The 18,191-nt window shown below is 38.0% G+C and overlaps 2 protein-coding genes across 3 annotated transcripts in view; one reads left to right on the top strand and one right to left on the bottom strand.

Moving 5' to 3' along the window:
• The first annotated feature begins 12 nt into the window (after window positions 1–12).
• LOC132846484 (transmembrane protein 241) lies at window positions 13–6,405 on the top strand. Its single transcript, XM_060871285.1, has 15 exons — window positions 13–195; window positions 843–889; window positions 1,104–1,181; window positions 1,350–1,431; window positions 1,510–1,587; window positions 1,777–1,802; window positions 1,998–2,049; window positions 2,617–2,665; window positions 3,324–3,369; window positions 4,278–4,313; window positions 4,403–4,437; window positions 4,655–4,724; window positions 4,906–4,999; window positions 5,838–5,902; window positions 6,057–6,405. The coding sequence occupies exons 1-15, from the start codon at window positions 124–126 to the stop codon at window positions 6,118–6,120; spliced, it is 894 nt and encodes a 297-aa protein (XP_060727268.1). The 5' UTR covers window positions 13–123; the 3' UTR covers window positions 6,121–6,405.
• A 447-nt stretch (window positions 6,406–6,852) lies between these two features.
• Window positions 6,853–18,191, bottom strand: part of rbbp8 (retinoblastoma binding protein 8) — a 13,539-nt gene continuing 2,200 nt past the window's right edge. For both annotated transcript variants that reach the window (XM_060871283.1, XM_060871284.1), the window contains exons 2-19: window positions 16,462–16,595; window positions 16,258–16,300; window positions 15,873–15,968; window positions 14,696–14,793; window positions 14,505–14,577; window positions 13,711–13,853; window positions 13,226–13,321; window positions 12,958–13,028; window positions 12,629–12,699; window positions 12,411–12,498; window positions 12,176–12,266; window positions 11,591–11,661; window positions 10,379–10,487; window positions 9,852–10,064; window positions 9,397–9,427; window positions 9,218–9,311; window positions 7,527–7,668; window positions 6,853–7,071 (exon numbers count right to left, since the gene is read on the bottom strand). In XM_060871283.1, the coding sequence (XP_060727266.1) occupies window positions 6,986–7,071; window positions 7,527–7,668; window positions 9,218–9,311; window positions 9,397–9,427; window positions 9,852–10,064; window positions 10,379–10,487; window positions 11,591–11,661; window positions 12,176–12,266; window positions 12,411–12,498; window positions 12,629–12,699; window positions 12,958–13,028; window positions 13,226–13,321; window positions 13,711–13,853; window positions 14,505–14,577; window positions 14,696–14,793; window positions 15,873–15,968; window positions 16,258–16,300; window positions 16,462–16,588 (1,743 nt within the window). In that variant the 5' untranslated portion in view covers window positions 16,589–16,595 and the 3' untranslated portion in view covers window positions 6,853–6,985. The remainder of the gene's footprint in view (window positions 7,072–7,526; window positions 7,669–9,217; window positions 9,312–9,396; window positions 9,428–9,851; window positions 10,065–10,378; window positions 10,488–11,590; window positions 11,662–12,175; window positions 12,267–12,410; window positions 12,499–12,628; window positions 12,700–12,957; window positions 13,029–13,225; window positions 13,322–13,710; window positions 13,854–14,504; window positions 14,578–14,695; window positions 14,794–15,872; window positions 15,969–16,257; window positions 16,301–16,461; window positions 16,596–18,191) is intronic.

The following is an 18,191-nucleotide window of genomic DNA, read 5'->3' as shown; positions in this document are numbered from 1 at the left end:
GTAGTTATTAATCATCGCTTACGTGGATAGATGGATAAAGTTGAGTTTAATGGACTTTTATTACATTATTGATTTACTGACATTAAACTTTTAAAATTACTGCAGAATAAAGATTTCTGACCGATGAGTTTATCACGAGTCATTCCAGGCCTTTTGTTTTGTATTTTTTTCGTGGGATCCTGTTTCACAAATAAGGTGAAAAACATTAATATTGTTATAAAAACAGCCTGAAAATTTACTTCAGTAACAATATTATGTGTTCTGATGTGTGTTCATGTCACTGTTCATGTCACTGATCTGTGATCATGTCACTGTTCATGTCACTGATCTGTGTTCATGTCACTGTTCATGTCACTGATCATGTCACTGTTCATGTCACTTATGTGTGATCATGTCACTGTTCATGTCACTGATCATGTCACTGATCTGTGTTCATGTCACTTATGTGTGATCATGTCACTGTTCATGTCACTGTTCATGTCACTGTTCATGTCACTGTTCATGTCACTTATGTGTGATCATGTCATTGTTCTGTGTTCATGTCATTGTTCTGTGTTCATGTCATTGTTCTGTGTTCATGTCACTGATCTGTGTTCATGTCACTGTTCATGTCACTTATGTGTGATCATGTCATTGTTCTGTGTTCATGTCATTGTTCTGTGTTCATGTCACTGATCTGTGATCATGTCACTGTTCATGTCACTTATCATGTCACTTATGTATGATCATGTCATTGTTCTGTGTTCATGTCACTGTTCATGTCACTGATCTGTGATCATGTCATTTATGTGTGCAATTCAGACTTGTCATTAAATGCTAAAACACTTGTTTCCTTTTTGCAGTATGTGCTTTCTGTCCTGAACTTTACATTTCCCACCGTCTTTCAGGGGTAAGTATGAATTTAGGGGTAAAGTTCATAACATGTGACTTTACACCGTCTTTATCTGTGTTAATAACATGTGACTTTATCTGTGTTAATAACATGTGACTTTATCTGTGTTAATAACATGTGACTTTATCTGTGTTAATAACATGTGACTTTATCTGTGTTAATAACAAACACAATCCACATGTGACTTTGTCTGTTATTCACTGCCTACCAGGTGGCAAACCTGCACTGGAGCTCTTCTGCTTTGGGTGACTGGGAAACTGGGATGGGTGGAAATAAATAGTTTTTCCAGGTGAATTCAGGATCCAAGAAAATATCACATTTCTCATAGGATTGAGTTCTGAATAAAAACTAGTATTTATTAAGCTTGATAAATGAGGCTGGTTCCTATTTATGTTGCTGTGAGTTGAGAACTGAGGCAATTACAGCAGATATTTATGATCTTTATTAAAATGATTAGATCTGCAGCCGTGTCCTGGCTTCCAGCATCAGTCCTGTTTTTGGGGAACATTTACAGTGGATCTAAAGCCTTGTCCATCCTGGTATGTGTGACATTTCTGTACAGATAATGAGTCTATAATCCACCTGATGTCTCACCTTGTTGTTGGTTTTGTGTCCAGCCCGTCCCGGTCTTTTTTGTCTTACAAAATGTGTCAGAAGTGGTCTTTTCTCTTCTTGTTAGATTCACTCAAAAAGAGGTGAGGAGCAAAAAACACTGTAAATACTAATACACACGGGTTATTATATACTTAAACATACATATCTTACTTCTATAAAGTTTTGGATTATTGTTAAGGTGTGTGTGTGTGTGTGTGTGTGTGTAGATATATATTTAAATTATTTCAGTTCTTTTTTGGTTTTTAATTTTCTGCTTGCACTTTATAAAGCGGTCATCATGGATGAAGACGTTCAGGTAAAGATTCATTTGATTCATTTATATTCAGAACGTCTGTTATGTAAGTGGTAGCAGGTTAAAGTAAAAATAGCAGATACGTGTGACAGCCTCATGCGTCTCTTATTAAAATCACAGTTATAATGGACCTGTATTTAGTCATTTCTCAGTGTAACGATGGCTTTTATTTGCGTTTCTCCTTTTTATTATTTCAAGTGAAAACCTGGTGCTGATGTCAGCTGTTACACTTGCACTTCATAATCTTCAGGTATAATAACTTTTATATATTTTATACACACAAAACAACCCAAATAAAAACAATATCGTTAAAGCTGTTTTTTTAATACATATTTTTGAAATATTGTTCATAATTCATTTTTAGACCTCACTGAAAAAGAGTCTGAAAGAAATACATATAATCCTGGGCAGTGGTGACTCGAGTAGTAAAAGCTCTGGGCTGTTGATTAGAGGATCAGAGTTCAATCCACATCACTGCCAATCTGTCACTGTTGGGCCCTTGAGGGAGGCCCTTAACCCTCAGTGCTCCAGTGGTGCTGTATCATGTCTGACCCTGTGCAGGTTTTGAACATTCATTTATGAAACTGTAAACCATGCCAAGTGTAAAACAGGGTTTAACTTTAACTCTGAAGTTGAAAAGGAATTTTTTACATCTTTTCCTGATGTGTTTCTATTTTGATGAATAGGGCCAAAGTAGGTCAGATTTTACTGGATAGACTTATAAGTTATTTGTACACAGAGACAATTTGCTTGTGTTGAACTTTATTTATTCCTGATGTCAGTTTGGTTCTCCTCTGTTTGACATGTTCTGTTCCAGTTTGGGGTAAATGGTTATGTCTGGGCTGTCATCCACTTGTGCTGTGTTGGTGAGTGTGTTTATTTCATTTTCTGGTTTTGAACCTTATGAAATCTAGAATATGAGTTATTAATGATTTCTTTGGCTCTATACACCAATCAGCTATAACATTAGTACCAGTGACAGGTGAAGAGAATAACAACGATGATCTCGTTACAGTGGTACATACATTGTGATTTCTGGATTTTTTTTTTAGATTATGTCTCTCACAGTGGAGCACCTACGATGACAATTTCAGACCCCTCCATGATTTCTAAGTGGGAGAACTTGCAAAATAGCAGGGTGTTCAAATACTTATTTTCCTCACTGTATTAGGCAACAGTCAGGAAACATGGACAAGTGTAAGGATTCGAGCGACATGTACACAGTGTCTATAAACAGTGGTCCAAAGACAGAGGACCACCTGAGGCTCATTGATGTACAGGAGGAGAGAAGTCTAATCCGCTTGGTCCGATTCCTAGACAAAAACTACTGTAGTACAGTTTGCTGAAAATGTTAACGCTAACTATACGTGTTTCCAAGCTTTGCGCTGAGTGTCTGACAGTCTGTCGTAATTTAGTAACGGTTTTAATGTAACAAAGTATTGCTAAGATTCAACATTTATGTAGCGATCATAAGGGGACTAAAAAGAAGTGATGTATAATATAATAATATTTAAACTATTTCAGGGTCATACAAAGTGTTCCAGAGGAATTCGAAGCCTAGCCATCTGAGGTTGGTGTTTAGAATCTTTTAGTGTTTAAGTATTTTACTGAATTGTTTGTTATTGTAATATTTGTTATTTACAGTTAAGTACAAAGATGATCGTATATATATATATATATTTGTATTTTTTGCCCAGGTCAATCATGTTAGACTGATTCATAACTCTGAATGTCTGCTCTCAGTCTGAGTCCTGGGTTTTGTGTTATGAAGACTGCATTTGTGGTCAAATGAAGATAAGCCACCGTGTAGACCAGAGAGCTGTCTATGGGTGAAAATAAAAGCATTTTGAAGCTGAGAAAAGATGTCAAATCTGTTTGCACCATTGCACAAGCACTGGGTTTAGCCGATACAATTTGAAATGTACTGAATAGTAAAGAAACCACTGGTATAACTATTTTACAGCTGAAAAGAAAATCCCTAAAACAATAGCGACATCACCTGCAGCCTCCACAGAGCAGGGTGAGAGACATCACAGTCCATAATAGCAAGTGATTGAAACTGCAGAAGAAGCCAAGAAAAGCATCACAAAAGAGGATGGCAGTGGATCACAGGTTCAAGCTATGGATGTATCTGTGGAACCCCAGGAGACGGGCAGAACTTTAACCGAGTTCAGGGCAAATGTTTATTTAGTTCACTTTTCAGACTTTCTCAACTCAACAGAAAGCAACAAAACTCACAAAAGCTTTCGCGTCATCAAACCTGTCTGTCTTTAGTGGGCTACGGGGTAGAAACTGAAAGCGCAAATAAATAGAATTCCACAGTAACCAGAAATAAAGTGTTATTTATTTGTTTCTGAATACTTTTTGTAAATTTATATTCTAACCCATCGCCTCAGATTCATCTTTTGATATTAACATTACATGTCCATGACGTTAGTGTGTAAAATTTCTTGTTAATATTTTGTATTGTTTTTTCAGTGATCTTGAACAACAGTTAATCAACTACATTGTCAGGTAAATAAACTCTTCTACTTATTCTACAGTGTAATCAGTTGGCCGTTTAAAAATATATCCATCTTTTTCTTTTCTTTTTCCCCCCTAAGCATCTTGCTGTTGGCCACTGCAGCACATCCAACAGGTCCTCATACGTCATCATGCGTCTCTTTAAACTGTGGCATATTACATTATTATATATAGCAATGAGTCTGGTTCCTCTCAAGGTTTCATCCTCATATCTTCTCAGGATGTTGCTTCAGGCTTGATTATTATTATTATTATTATTATTATTATTATTATTATCATCATCATCATTATTATTAGCTGCTTTGAGATAATGTCCATTTTTGTTTACTCAGGCGATCTTTTTGGAGCTCTGGAGTTTCCTTTCCGTACATCCTACAAGTTCCATAGTGGATGTTTTGCCAGGTATGAAGCTTCCACATAATCCAAATAAACTTTGAGGTAAATTTGTTGTCGGTGATTCTAAAGATTTCATATGAGAGATTGTCCAATAATCTGAGATGTTTCTGTATATCTACACATTAAGTCACACCCAGTGATGTATGACGAACTTATGAATAATAGAAAAACCCATTTTTTCCAACAGTGCTATACTTAGCTTTTTTCTGGTGCTGTCATCTGTAAAGCTGAAGAACGGACTTTCTTCGCTGCACTGTGCGGTCTGGCTTTTCCTGGCCAAGGTCAGAGATAGTCTTTCATACTCCTTCATAACAAACGAATGAGAGAAGTGAATCGTTATTGAGACATTTTTCTTTTCCTCTCCAGAAGACATTATTGTGTACGTACTGGACATACAGTATATAAATGATTTATCCACATTCACCTTCAGACATTTTAACATTATGTAAAATGATGATGTCAATGTTTTACTTTTTACTAGCTTCCAAATGTAATAGCCTTAGAAATAATATTATTATTGGGTCTTTAATTAAATAATATTAAACCAAGAAAATATCTTGGAAATTTTTGGAGGAATAATTCTTTACTTTTCACCTTTTCTTTGCCGGAGATGTTTCATTTCTTTACTGTCTATTTTTAAGATTCCCAGAAGGTTTTCTGAAGCATTCCAGTCAGGTGATGGATTTCAGGGGCATTTCATTGGTTCATGGCCCATCAGTGTGATTGTAGAGGGACATTTCCTGGATTGTGGCCTGGTGATATTCTCATAGAGGGGCATATAGAGGGGCATTTAATGGGTTGTGGTCTGGTAGCCAGTTAGAATATAACTAATGATTATGATCCATCGCCTATTGGGCCAAACAGGCTCATATGTAAATAGTACTGGATGGCACACACTGGGCACAAGAAGAGACAGGCTAGTCTTTATCTGTGTGTTATGTAAGTTAAGCAGAGTTAAGCAGGAGGAAGTTATTAAGCTTCCACTGTCTTTACACCTTTCTCTGCTTCATTAAGCTGCCACCCCCATGGTGCCTATATGGTATTTACAATACTGTGCAAAGGTTTATTCATTTTTGTTGTGTCTTGTATTAATAAATGTTTGTTCCATCTCATTTACAGATTCTGGCTTCTGGTTTGTCCATTTTTATATTCAGCGCAGACTTCGGACCTCTGACGTTATGCTGGTGAGGTGACGCATTATTCATTCATTTAGTTTAAGGTTCAGAATCTTCAGAAATCTTTTGTGATTAGTTCATTATTGTGATCCTGTGTTTATAAGAACAGGATATGTTCAGATTCATTAGTGCCTTTAGTCTGACATGGATTAACTTCTTACAGCATCCTGGTGAACCATGTCGGTGAAGCGCTGGTAATTCACGCTAACAGAGTTCTGGAGAGCTGAAGACAAATTTCCTCACATGCTCACATTCTCTACCTTCCCTTATCATTCTTTTCTTTATAACTTTATATCACATAAGAGCTGATGATCATGACGGTTCAGAGCACAGAGAATTAGAAACCTGTATAGAATTTGTTCTGTATTTCATTACATGTCGTATTGCCACTTTCACTTGTCTTTATACATTTTATATTCTCAGCTGAACTCAGTGTTACATCACATGCTGAGTGTGTTGTTGTTTGTTTTAAACTCAAAACTCAATAAAGCAAATCATTTTTTGTACCATAATGTGTTCTGTTCTTCAAATGAAAATGTAATGAAACTCATTCATTCATCTTCTACCACTTATCCGAACTACCTCGGGTCACGGGGAGCCTGTGCCTATCTCAGGCGTCATCGGGCATCAAGGCAGGATACACCCTGGACGGAGTGCCAACCCATCGCAGGACACACACACACACACACACACACGACAATTTTCCAGAGATGCCAATCAACCTACCATGCATGTCTTTGGACCGGGGGAGGAAACCGGAGTACCCGGAGGAAACCCCCGAGGCACGGGGAGAACATGCAAACTCCACACACACAAGGTGGAGGTGGGAATCGAACGTGATAACACTAAGACACCGTGCCCCCCATGTAATGAAATTAAATAATATAAATGTTTGTTTTTTTGTTTTATTTTTTTATTTTATTTTAAACAAAATCTTCATATTTACATTCAGGATCAAATAGTAAACACAAATTAGAAACCCTTTGTAAAAGTGGATTTCTACAGTATTGTCCACAGGATAAAGTGCAATAGTGTTCCGTACACAGAGGCTATTAATATCCCTGTGTGTCTTCTATGGGAAACAAGATGCTGCTACAAAGCTTTGGGTGAGAACGTAGCATGGTACGGTTTCTTCCTCCTCAAACGTGGATCTGTCTGGTTGTCCTCTCTGATGTATCCTATTAAAAAAAAGAGCCATGAATTTACAAGGTTAGTCATTTTTGAATTCTGTACCATCTACAGTCTGTGTTCAGTTTTCATGTAACTGGGAATACATTATGTCTGGGTGTTGATTGGGATATTTATAGTTATATAGAGGACATTTTCACTAGAACATTTCAGACAATAATATAATAATAATAATAAAATTAATTCATCATTATTTCAGCGTCTCCCAGTCTGTGTTCTCTTTAAACTCCTGTGTTACTCACTGCAGCAGCTCCACCTCACTGTCGGTTCATTTAAAAACCTCTTCTTCGCTCCACTTCCTCGACGTTTCAAAGAGCCAGAAAGTAAATAAACACCAGGCGGAAATTACGTAGGTCGAAGCGTCTTACGGTTTACACGTGAGCAGTACAATGGAATAGTAGTTTAACTCTGTTAGAGTTTAGTCAAACTCTGTTAAACACTGTACCTCTGTCTATGCAGGTCTGTGTAGAAGGGAAGCCCACGTCCCAGAAGTTCTCTGGGGTGGAAGGGGGAATAAACCGAAAGCGATGCCGTGAGCAGGACGACAGTTTCTTCTGTCTCTCTTCCTCTGGGAGGTCCCTGTAATACTAAAGAACACATTGTGCCATCCTGTTAATTATGATGTGTCCTATGAAGTGCACTGCAGCTGAAACATCTAACATTGTGAGAAATTTGCCGTTATTTCTCATCTGGAACGTGACCTCAGTCCTCTCTGAAACACCAAGGCCAGTTGTTTTGTTCCTGCTGTACTGAAGATTCGTTTCATTTCCTGATTTTACATCTAAGTGTCTTGTGTTTAACAACTTAGAACATGGCACCTTTTATTTGAACCTATTTTGGAATGATAACGCTATAAGAACATTCAATTACATTTTATTTGTGCACATTGGGACTTGTCACTAAGCAGCTTTAAAAAAAAAAGATTAAGGTTTTTACTTGTAAAGAATATATTTGTTTTTAAAAAAACGATAAACCAATCTTTAAATCAGAGAGCTGTCTAAGGCCGATAAAAAAGCTGAGACTGAAATCTGTGCCACAGCCCAGGCAATGGATAAAAAAAAAAAAAACACAACAATCCAACAGTTTGGAATGTCCTGAAGAAGAAGGAAATTGCTGGTGTACTAACAAAAAGAACAGGACAAAGAAAACAGCAGCAGTTGATGACAAAAACATCACGAGAGCCTTGAAGAAAGGCTGGACTGGAATTTACACAGAAAATACAGACGAGCCAAAACAAAATGAACATTTTGGAGCCAAAATGAACCAAAGAGGTTTAAAGGTGAAAATGCAGAGAAAGAAAGAATCATGATCGTAAACAAGCTCCTGGTTTAAGCAGGCTGGGGGTGGTGTCATGGCTCGGGCTTCTGGGATGGACTCAAACCTTCACTGCGTTTACTTTTATGATGCCCTAATCCACAGCCATGTACAACACTGCTTAGAAGACCAATAAATACTTCAATACTGGTTCACTAGGTCTAAGATTAAGGATACGGTGAGTCTTATTGTTGATGAAACTAATGATGATAGCAGAAGAAACCAGAAACCTGCCAAATTACAGAGAAATGCATTCAATTCAACTGGGACGAGCTTCATTATGCAGAAAGATAATGAGCCAAAAAAAAATAACTTTACAGGGAAAATACGTGGAAAGTTTTAGACCAACCAAGTCAATCACAAAACATTTCACCTCCTGAAGAGAAACTGAAGGGAGAAACTCCAAAACAAACCAAAAACAGACAGAAGCTTCAGTGCAATTCTGAAAACCATCACAATAATCCAATGCAATGGTTTGCTGATATCAGTGGGTCACCATGTGAGTCACATGTTGCAAGAAAGAGATATGCAACACAATATTAAGTTATTTACTTTAAGATCTGTTCCTTTACCTTCGCTCAAATAAAAAAAAAGGGGGGGTGGGGTGGGGTTGGCACTCAAGGTGTTTATGTTCTACATAGTCCATCACATCTTGGTGTAAATATCAGGAAATGAAAGCTGAAATTCAGCATCTCGTAATTATCTTTTGATCCCAAACCCAAATGATTGTATTAAATAAATGGTCCAGAGCTTTTAAAGACTTTTTTATACGTGGTGCAGTTTGAGAGAATAAATATTCTGATGAACAAAGACTTTACTCACAATTTCACATTCTTTGCATGTGTGGCCATGAAGTTTCCTTCGTTCAGCTTTCTTACGTACAACAACCACACAAGCAACAGACGTGTTCTTAGCGCTGAAGAAGTGAAGAACACGACGTGATCAAACGTTCGTTTGTACAAATTCAGTACATATATTTCTGACCTGATCATAACTCTCACCTCTCAGCAGGATCTCCAACGGGTTTCTCTTCTGTGTACAAAAACATGCATTAGTAAATGTGCACGGACACGTTGTGATTAGAATGTAAAAGAAATTAAAATTCATCTACAAATATACGATACTTTATATGTGACTGTCGCACGGAGGAGGAGGAGGAAGCTTTGTCATTCTTGCCATAGTGCTAGAATTAGACACCTAGCCATTAGTAGTAGTGAGGCCAGGCACTGAATCTAGGCTGAGGAAGTTCAGCATTTCAGTTTATCTTAAATTAACTTTTATAAACAAATAATGAATTTCAATGTCAAAAACTTATTGCAATAAACATAAATAATGGGCAGTGGCTCAATGTGTGTAAGTGACATTTCTTATCCAGACACACATCTACATTGCTGTAGATGAGTTTGTGACATGAGGAAAAAAGTTGCCATGGGCTTCTTGTGTTAAAAGTCTTTACCATCCATAAACTGTGCTTCTTCTCCATCTTCCTCCATCTGTTCATTGTGTTTCATGCCCTTGTTCTGTTCTTCCCATTCTTCTTCCTCCTCATTCTCTAGAACATACTCTTTCTCCAAGGCACTTGTCTCATCCTGAGGGCAAGACTCATAATCTTCATGCCCAGTGGTATCAAAGATATTTGCTAAGCTGTCATTAGCCTTCTGCCCTATTCCTACAGAAAGAAAAGAAATAACAATAATAATAAATGAAAGAGTAATGAAGACACAGCAGTTTGAATTCTTCACAGAACATTTTAAGTCTTAATTAAGACTAGAATCTAAAAGAAGTTTTTGGTCCCAAATACGTCTTAGGTTTAAACCTTCATTGTGTATCTGTGCCCTTTAGATGATTACTGTCTCCAGGTGCTTGACCTTTGTAATTATTGTATATATAATATCTGTGCAATTCTCCTGCCACTGCAATGGAAGCAATCATGTTGTTACACATCTAATGTTGCTACGTTAGTGCCAATAGATTTGCACATACCTGTGATGCCGTTTGTTTGGTTCAATTCAGTTTGCTTTCGATGAGCTACTAGCAGACTGTGACTCACGTATGTGCAGTCCAGGTCTACGGTCTCAGTCTGTATTTTGGGCTGCGAGAGAAAGAAAAAAGGAAAAAAGAGTTCTGTAAAAACTGATATTTACTGATTGGTGATATTTGATTTTTAACATTAGAAAAAGATAAAAACTTAAATTTCTTCTTCACAAACAAACACAATCCCTTTATTAAATACTTTGTAAAAATCTTTTTGGAGAGGTGCAGTATGTTCTTAGCTCCTTTTGTATCTATAAAATATTTCATTTACTTGTAAGCCGTCTCTGGGAAAAGAATTTCCTTCAAGATTAATAAAGTTCTCTCTTATCTGATCATCATGATGACAGGTGAACTGTTGTTGTGAAGCAGTTATGGTCCTGACCAGGTGACCAGTGTTTGACCAGATTACAGAATCTTTTCCCACACAAGTCCTTTATGCCTTTTACTTAAGTTTCTTACGTCTTGTCACTCTGCCATGAGGTCCTGTTTATGATGTGCTGTATTTTGATGCATCGTGTTATTCATTCATTCATTCATTCATCTTCTACTGCTTATCCGAACTACCTCGGGTCACGGGGAGCCTGTGCCTATCTCAGGCATCATTGGGCATCAAGGCAGGATACACCCTGGACAGAGTGCCAACCCATCACAGGGCACACACACACACTCTCATTCACTCACGCAATCACACACTAGGGACAATTTTCCAGAGATGCCAATCAACCTACCATGCATGTCTTTGGACCGGGGGAGGAAACCGGAGTACCCGGAGGAAACCCCCGAGGCATGGGGAGAACATGCAAACTCCACACACACAAGGTGGAGGCGGGAATCGAACCCCCAACCCTAGAGGTGTGAGGCGAACGTGCTAACCACTAAGCCACCGTGCCCCCTTGCATCGTGTTATAAGAATTTTAAATAAAATCCACAATAAATAATGACGAAAACAAAAAGTGTTAAAATAAAGTTGTTGAAAACAACTAAAGTGGATTGAAAGCTTTCTAAATCCAATGTAAGTGATAAATGATTGTAATAATACAGTAACACAAACACTTAAACCAGATCAGATTATTATGCTTTGTTTTATGTTAAAAATAAACTTTTCTAAAATAGGATTTAAACACCACCCAAACTAAAGAATTCTCTCTTTGAGACTTGTACCTGTGGATGAGGAAGTGTACTGGTGTCATACTGGGACAGACCAACACCTGGGTCCATGCTCCAGCTCTCATCTGAAAAATGAGAAAATCTCATTATTTGTACAGATCCAGAAAGCTGCTAATTCTACTGTATAGGATCGGAAAAAAAGTAGTTTTTAATCATGTTGAAATGATGTTTAAAATTGTAAATGTTTTACTGTGTTCATTTATTTAAGTAGCAAGAGACAGAACTGTGTTAATTTGAAAGCACGATGTTTTAACACAACGCTCGTACACAATCTTACACAGTACGACATGCAGTGAAATGCTTTTACGACTGCATAAAAGAATTTAAGTACAAGAATAAAATAGTCTGCTGTACAATAAAGACGGGAAGCTGTTCAAGGTAAAATAAATAAGAAATATGGGAAAAAGTAAACAAATACAAAAAAATATGCCTGTGAATACAGTGACGTTTAAAATGAGTATGAATAACTGTTGAATAGTGAAATGTGTGTAATGTAGGGGGAAAAAAATCAGGGTTGATTGCAATACAGCAAAATAGAAAAAAATTAATAATTCATATTAGTGGAAGTTGTAGACATACCATTTGGACTAGAATCCTGTCTCGGAGTACGTGGACACGGAGTATCAAACTCAGTCTGTTCTGTCTCCCAGCTTCTTCTTTTGCATGCGTCCTTGAAATATGTATTTATAAGTTAATCTTATAAATAACTCCCAAATGGAATGATGAGAGAAGTGCAGAGTTGATCCTGGATGAACTACACAGCTGGTTCTAAGCAGCACAAACACCTAAAACATTGTATTACATGAACATTTACCTGCTCAAGGTGAGTGCCAGTCTGTTTCTGTGAAGACTTCATCCCATCCTGAGTCTTCCCCTTATTCTGCTCTTCGGCACCCGGACAACTATTAGGACGGAGAAGAGACAAGTCTGTGCTTTTGCTTCCCTCCCTCAAGAGGTCTAAACTTATTTCTGTTGTACGTTAAAGACGAGTCTAGCTGAAGTGAGGACATGCAGCTGGGAATCTCTATTTACCGAGTGAGATTGTTTGACTTGTGCTTAGGTTGACTGAGAAAGCTCTCAGAGTTTACATCACTCTCGAGCATCTGAAAACAAGAGATGCTTAAACAAAGTAAATTCACACTTTGGTCACAACTTACAGCAATACATTCCAAATGTAGCATGTGTAGAGTTTATATTATTCATTCATACAGCAATAACATCCCTAACCTACTATTTCCTTTAGTATGGCATCATAAAAAAAAAAGCAGTTCCTATATATATATATATATATATATATATATATATATATTTATTTATTTCATGTTAAAACATGAAAAAAAGCGAGAACCTTTACAACAAACCTGCTCAGTATGTAGGTCTACACAGCAACTTTCTGCAACCACAGTTCTGCCATGAATCTTAGCGTTGCTCTCTGCATAAACCATCAGACAACTGATTAAGGATTGAATGACTAGAAAAGTCACAGCAGAGAATAAAGATGTGGAAGTAATTACACTTTAAAATGACACTTATCCCTTCTGATCATTAATAAATATTGAGAATGATGTCATATGTAGTTTGCTGTCACATGGTTTTGGCCATTATTTATTCAATTAATAAAGTTCTTACTTGAAATACACGTGACATCCAGATCACATGTCTCTGGAACAAGCACAGCTTCGGCAGGGAAGTCCGGCGGTGTGGCCTGCTCTCTATTCTGGGGGTCTATAGAACACAAAACTATAAATAAAATAATAATGTCCTTCATACTTTATGTGAAAGTCATTAATTAAAATTAAATAATGAATAAAACCTTTAACAGTCAAAGACCCACAGACATCACCAGCCAGTGGGTTTCTCTCTAGTGATGCTACACTTTTGCCTTATTCATTAGTCACATCATAAATAAATACAGCCTTACATGCCCACACCATAAGATGAGGTGGTACTGCTTCAGATCTGGAGCGGTTCATTTCCTTCTTCATACCCTAATCTTTCCATTATTCTGGTTTGTCTTTATCTTTTTTTACCATCGTATGTTGTTCAAGGGTTTTTCAGCAGGGTTTAAAAAAAGAACATAGTGTGCGTGTGACTGTACTTTCTGTACGACTAACCAGTTAATGCTAGCAGTTTTTCAGTATAGCGAACATGACTCTGATCTCTCTTGCGCTTCATCTTGTTGACAACAGGAAAGGACAGCGGCTGCTTTGGCGAGTCTGGGATCACGCCTTCCTCCGGCTCTGAGGTCTGCTGGAAACTAAAACATCGATGCTCACAGAAATTAATAACCATCAAACAGACGTCCGTCAACATCCTTTATACAACTCAACAGTCTGTGAGACTGATTTATACACTGCTAAAAAAAATTATCACTGCATTATAACATCAAGCAAACTGAACAGATCAATCTGCCTGCTTAGGAAGCTTTAGTGATTGTGAATCAGTCTTGATCTGTGTTGGTGTAAATGAAAGTGACAGCAGAAAAAAAATTAAGAATAATTTCCTAAATGAACCTAAAGTTGTGTAGGAGAGACTTCACCAGTTATCCTTGCCTTTTGCTAAATTATGTAAAGAGCTCGGTATCTCAGAACACACCAATTGAAGTAGTGTTTGTGTTTTGGATAAATGAATCAAGCATCAATAGACCTTGATGAGCAGCAGTGTGTTCAGGTAGTTACATGTTTTCCTAATAGAGTAAAGATCATATGCATGAAAGCATGGAATGAATTAAAACCTAGACCAAGAGTGTGGCAACCATTAAGGTGCCAATATCTATGCAGCAACAACACCCCACTCCGTCGACACCCCACTCCGTCGACACCCCACTCCGTCGACACCCCACTCCATTTTGTCAATATAAAATGTGCTGCTTGTACAGTAACGTGAGGCACGTGTTCATTTCACTTACATTTGTCCACGTGATTGCTCAAGCTGAAGACGGAGCTTCCTGTTCTCCTCTTTAAGCAGATTTCTCTCAGATTCTAAACATCAACATGTACAAAGATAAAACACCACTGAAAAAAGTGATGAAATTGTCCAAGCAGTAGAATAAATAACTACTGCGCTGTAGTCCAGAAAGAGAGGCGAGCGCGTACTTACGGAGTTCATTCAGGATCGGAAGATATTCAACTGCATCTTGTGTTTTTTCCACCTGCTTTTCTGTTTCTCTGCAGCGATCACATGGTCCGGATTGTAATCTAGTAACATATTTATCACATATATCACACACACATATACTGTATAAACATGTATAAAATAATTGCTACTGAACATTAAAACAAGATCATTAGTGCTAAACACTAAGTCATTAAACAAAATATAATTTAAGTTTTATTCGTCCTATTTCTATTTGTTAAATTCCAGCCCTAGCATAAAGCATAGCAAAAGTAAACCTCCTGATTCAGAGCTTTGCTGGGGTCCAATATTGGGGAGACCTGAAGTTTGCAGTCTAAAGAAATCAGACCCCTGTGGCATGACACCATTCCCCAGCATGTAGGCAAAGCTTCTCTGATGGTGCAGCGCTACACGAGCCCTTGGTGTGAAAGGACTCCCTCAGGCTTGCACTAAGAAATATTCTTGGGTTCATTTTTCCAAAAGGCCCAACGAGTAACGTCTGTACCCAGGGCAGAACGTTTGCACGTGTCTGGATTATGCTAAATACAGCTGAATAATACATTAAGAGTATGAATCTCTAGTGGTTCTGTATTATGACTATCCCTGTGCTCTGACCCCAATCTCCAAAGTTGGGATGTGTAAAGTAAGAATTTCACTGTGCTGTAATGTAGATGTGACAATAAAGGCCTCTTCTTCTTCTTCTTCTTCTAACAGCTGATACGTAGCTTAGCCCAATCTTTATAAGTGTTATTAACGTCACCAGAAAGTCCATGCGGTGCGGTCGAGAGAGGGCCAAGGCAGGACGAAATGGCAGATAGCACAAGTTTGTATCTCTCTGTGCTTTCAGAGACCCAGTTAACCCTCTAGTTAGAGTAGCTTGGTTAAGATTCCACCTGCCTCTCATGCAAACCTGCTTTAAACTGGCCAATAAAAATCCTCAGAGATTTAATAAAAGATTAAAATCCACTTTGGGCTTTTCCTGGAGTGGTTCGAAAGAGCACACAGAAAAAAAGAGGCTAATGAATGAAAACTAGTACAGAAGAACAGAACACGGTATGACAATGAGCAATAAAACAGTCTTACAGAAATAGAGTAAATCTTATCTTATCTTATATGCACGTGTTTTTATGAGGAAAGTATAAAACAGAGCTGTATGAAGAACCTTTCCTGCAGTAGTCTGATGGAGTCCTGCATGGTCTTCTGCTGCTCACGTAAATGCTGATTCTTTTTATAAAACTCCTCCAGTCTTTGGGCATCACTAATGAAGATAACGAGCAGACACAAAAAATAACTGTCCTTATAATCACATCCTTAAACAACAACCTGGACCGATTGTGTAAAGATTATCTATTTGCATTTTTGTGTATAACGACATGCTCTGTGATAAAGTGTCAACTGTTAATTATGTATGTAGTAATTGGCATTACTCAAATGTATTATAAGTAGAATTCTGTTTATTATCTTTTGTACACTTTACATCTGCAGTAGTTACTGAATGAATTGGATCAGAACCACCTGAATAAACATGTACATGTGATGTTACTTACCAACAACGTTCTTTCTTCAGTTTATTCACCTTTAACTGCAATTCTGACAGGAATAAAAACAACAGCTATTATAATGGAGCTACTGAACACCTGCTAAAGCTTCATATCTACATCAGAGCACATATTCTGTTATTACTCCCAGTCACTGTTATAAGTATGTGGTGTTAGTATTAATGTGAAATATTTCATTATTATAAAAAGGACCTTGCACTGCATTAGCATGACAATCTCTGAGGCGCTCGAGCAGGTCATGGAACATCCTCATGCTCTCGGCGGCTCCTGCGCTGCTGCCTGGTGTGAGGACTTCATCAGGACACTGAGAGCCACTCATCCTTCACCTTAGGACAACAAACGTAAAGTCTCTCACTTTACCTCAGGACAACAAGCATAAAGTCTCTCACTTTACCTCAGGACAACAAGCTTAATGTCTCTCACTTTACCTCAGGACAACAAGCTTAATGTCTCTCACTTTACCTCAGGACAACAAGCTTAATGTCTCTCACTTTACCTCAGGACAACAAGCATAAAGTCTCTCACTTTACCTCAGGACAACAAGCTTAATGTCTCTCACTTTACCTCAGGACAACAAGCTTAATGTCTCTCACTTTACCTCAGGACAACAAGCTTAATGTCTCTCACTTTACCTCAGGACAACAAGCTTAATGTCTCTCACTTTACCTCAGGACAACAAGCATAAAGTCTCTCACTTTACCTCAGGACAACAAGCTTAATGTCTCTCACTTTTACCTCAGGACAACAAGCTTAATGTCTCTTGCTTTACCTCAGGACAACAAGCTTAATGTCTCTCACTTTACCTCAGGACAACAACAAACGTAAAGTCTCTCACTTTACCTCAGGACAACAACAAGCTTAAAGCCTCTCACTTTACCTCAGGACAACAACAAGCTTAAAGTCTCTCACTTTACCTCAGGACAACAAGCTTAAAGTCGCTCACTTTACCTCAGGACAACAAGCTTAATGTCGCTCACTTTACCTCAGGACAACAAGCTTAATGTCTCTCACTTTACCTCAGGACAACAACAAACGTAAAGTCTCTCACTTTACCTCAGGACAACAACAAGCTTAAAGTCTCTCACTTTACCTCAGGACAACAAGCTTAATGTCGCTCACTTTACCTTAGGACAACAAGCATAAAGTATCTCACTTTACCTCAGGACAACAAGCATAAAGTCTCTCACTTTACCTCAGGACAAGCATAAAGTCTCTCACTTTACCTTAGGACAACAACAAGCTTAAAGCCTCTCACTTTACCTCAGGACAACAACAAGCTTAAAGTCTCTCACTTTACCTCAGGACAACAAGCTTAAAGTCGCTCACTTTACCTCAGGACAACAAGCTTAATGTCGCTCACTTTACCTCAGGACAACAAGCTTAATGTCTCTCACTTTACCTCAGGACAACAACAAACGTAAAGTCTCTCACTTTACCTCAGGACAACAAACGTAAAGTCTCTCACTTTACCTCAGGACAACAAGCTTAATGTCGCTCACTTTACCTCAGGACAACAAGCTTAATGTCGCTCACTTTACCTCAGGACAACAAGCTTAATGTCGCTCACTTTACCTCAGGACAACAACAAGCTTAATGTCGCTCACTTTACCTCAGGACAACAAGCTTAATGTCTCTCACTTTACCTCAGGACAACAAGCTTAATGTCTCTCACTTTACCTCAGGACAACAAGCTTAATGTCTCTCACTTTACCTCAGGACAACAAGCATAAAGTCTCTCACTTTACCTCAGGACAACAAGCTTAATGTCTCTCACTTTACCTCAGGACAACAAGCTTAATGTCTCTCACTTTACCTCAGGACAACAAGCTTAATGTCTCTCACTTTACCTCAGGACAACAAGCTTAATGTCTCTCACTTTACCTCAGGACAACAAGCATAAAGTCTCTCACTTTACCTCAGGA

The sequence above is a fragment of the Tachysurus vachellii genome, chromosome 5, assembly GCF_030014155.1.
Source record: "Tachysurus vachellii isolate PV-2020 chromosome 5, HZAU_Pvac_v1, whole genome shotgun sequence".
NCBI classification, from domain to species: Eukaryota; Metazoa; Chordata; class Actinopteri; order Siluriformes; family Bagridae; genus Tachysurus; species Tachysurus vachellii.
This window is presented reverse-complemented; position numbering and strand designations above follow the sequence as displayed.

Excerpts from the sequence above, each read along its gene's own strand:
- LOC132846484 (XM_060871285.1), top strand. The coding sequence starts at position 124 with ATGAGTTTATCACGAGTCATTCCAGGCCTTTTGTTTTGTATTTTTTTC. Across the intron at positions 4,314-4,402 it reads TTAATCAACTACATTGTCAG|CATCTTGCTGTTGGCCACTG; the intron begins GTAAATAAACTC and ends TTCCCCCCTAAG. Across the intron at positions 5,903-6,056 it reads GGACCTCTGACGTTATGCTG|CATCCTGGTGAACCATGTCG; the intron begins GTGAGGTGACGC and ends AACTTCTTACAG.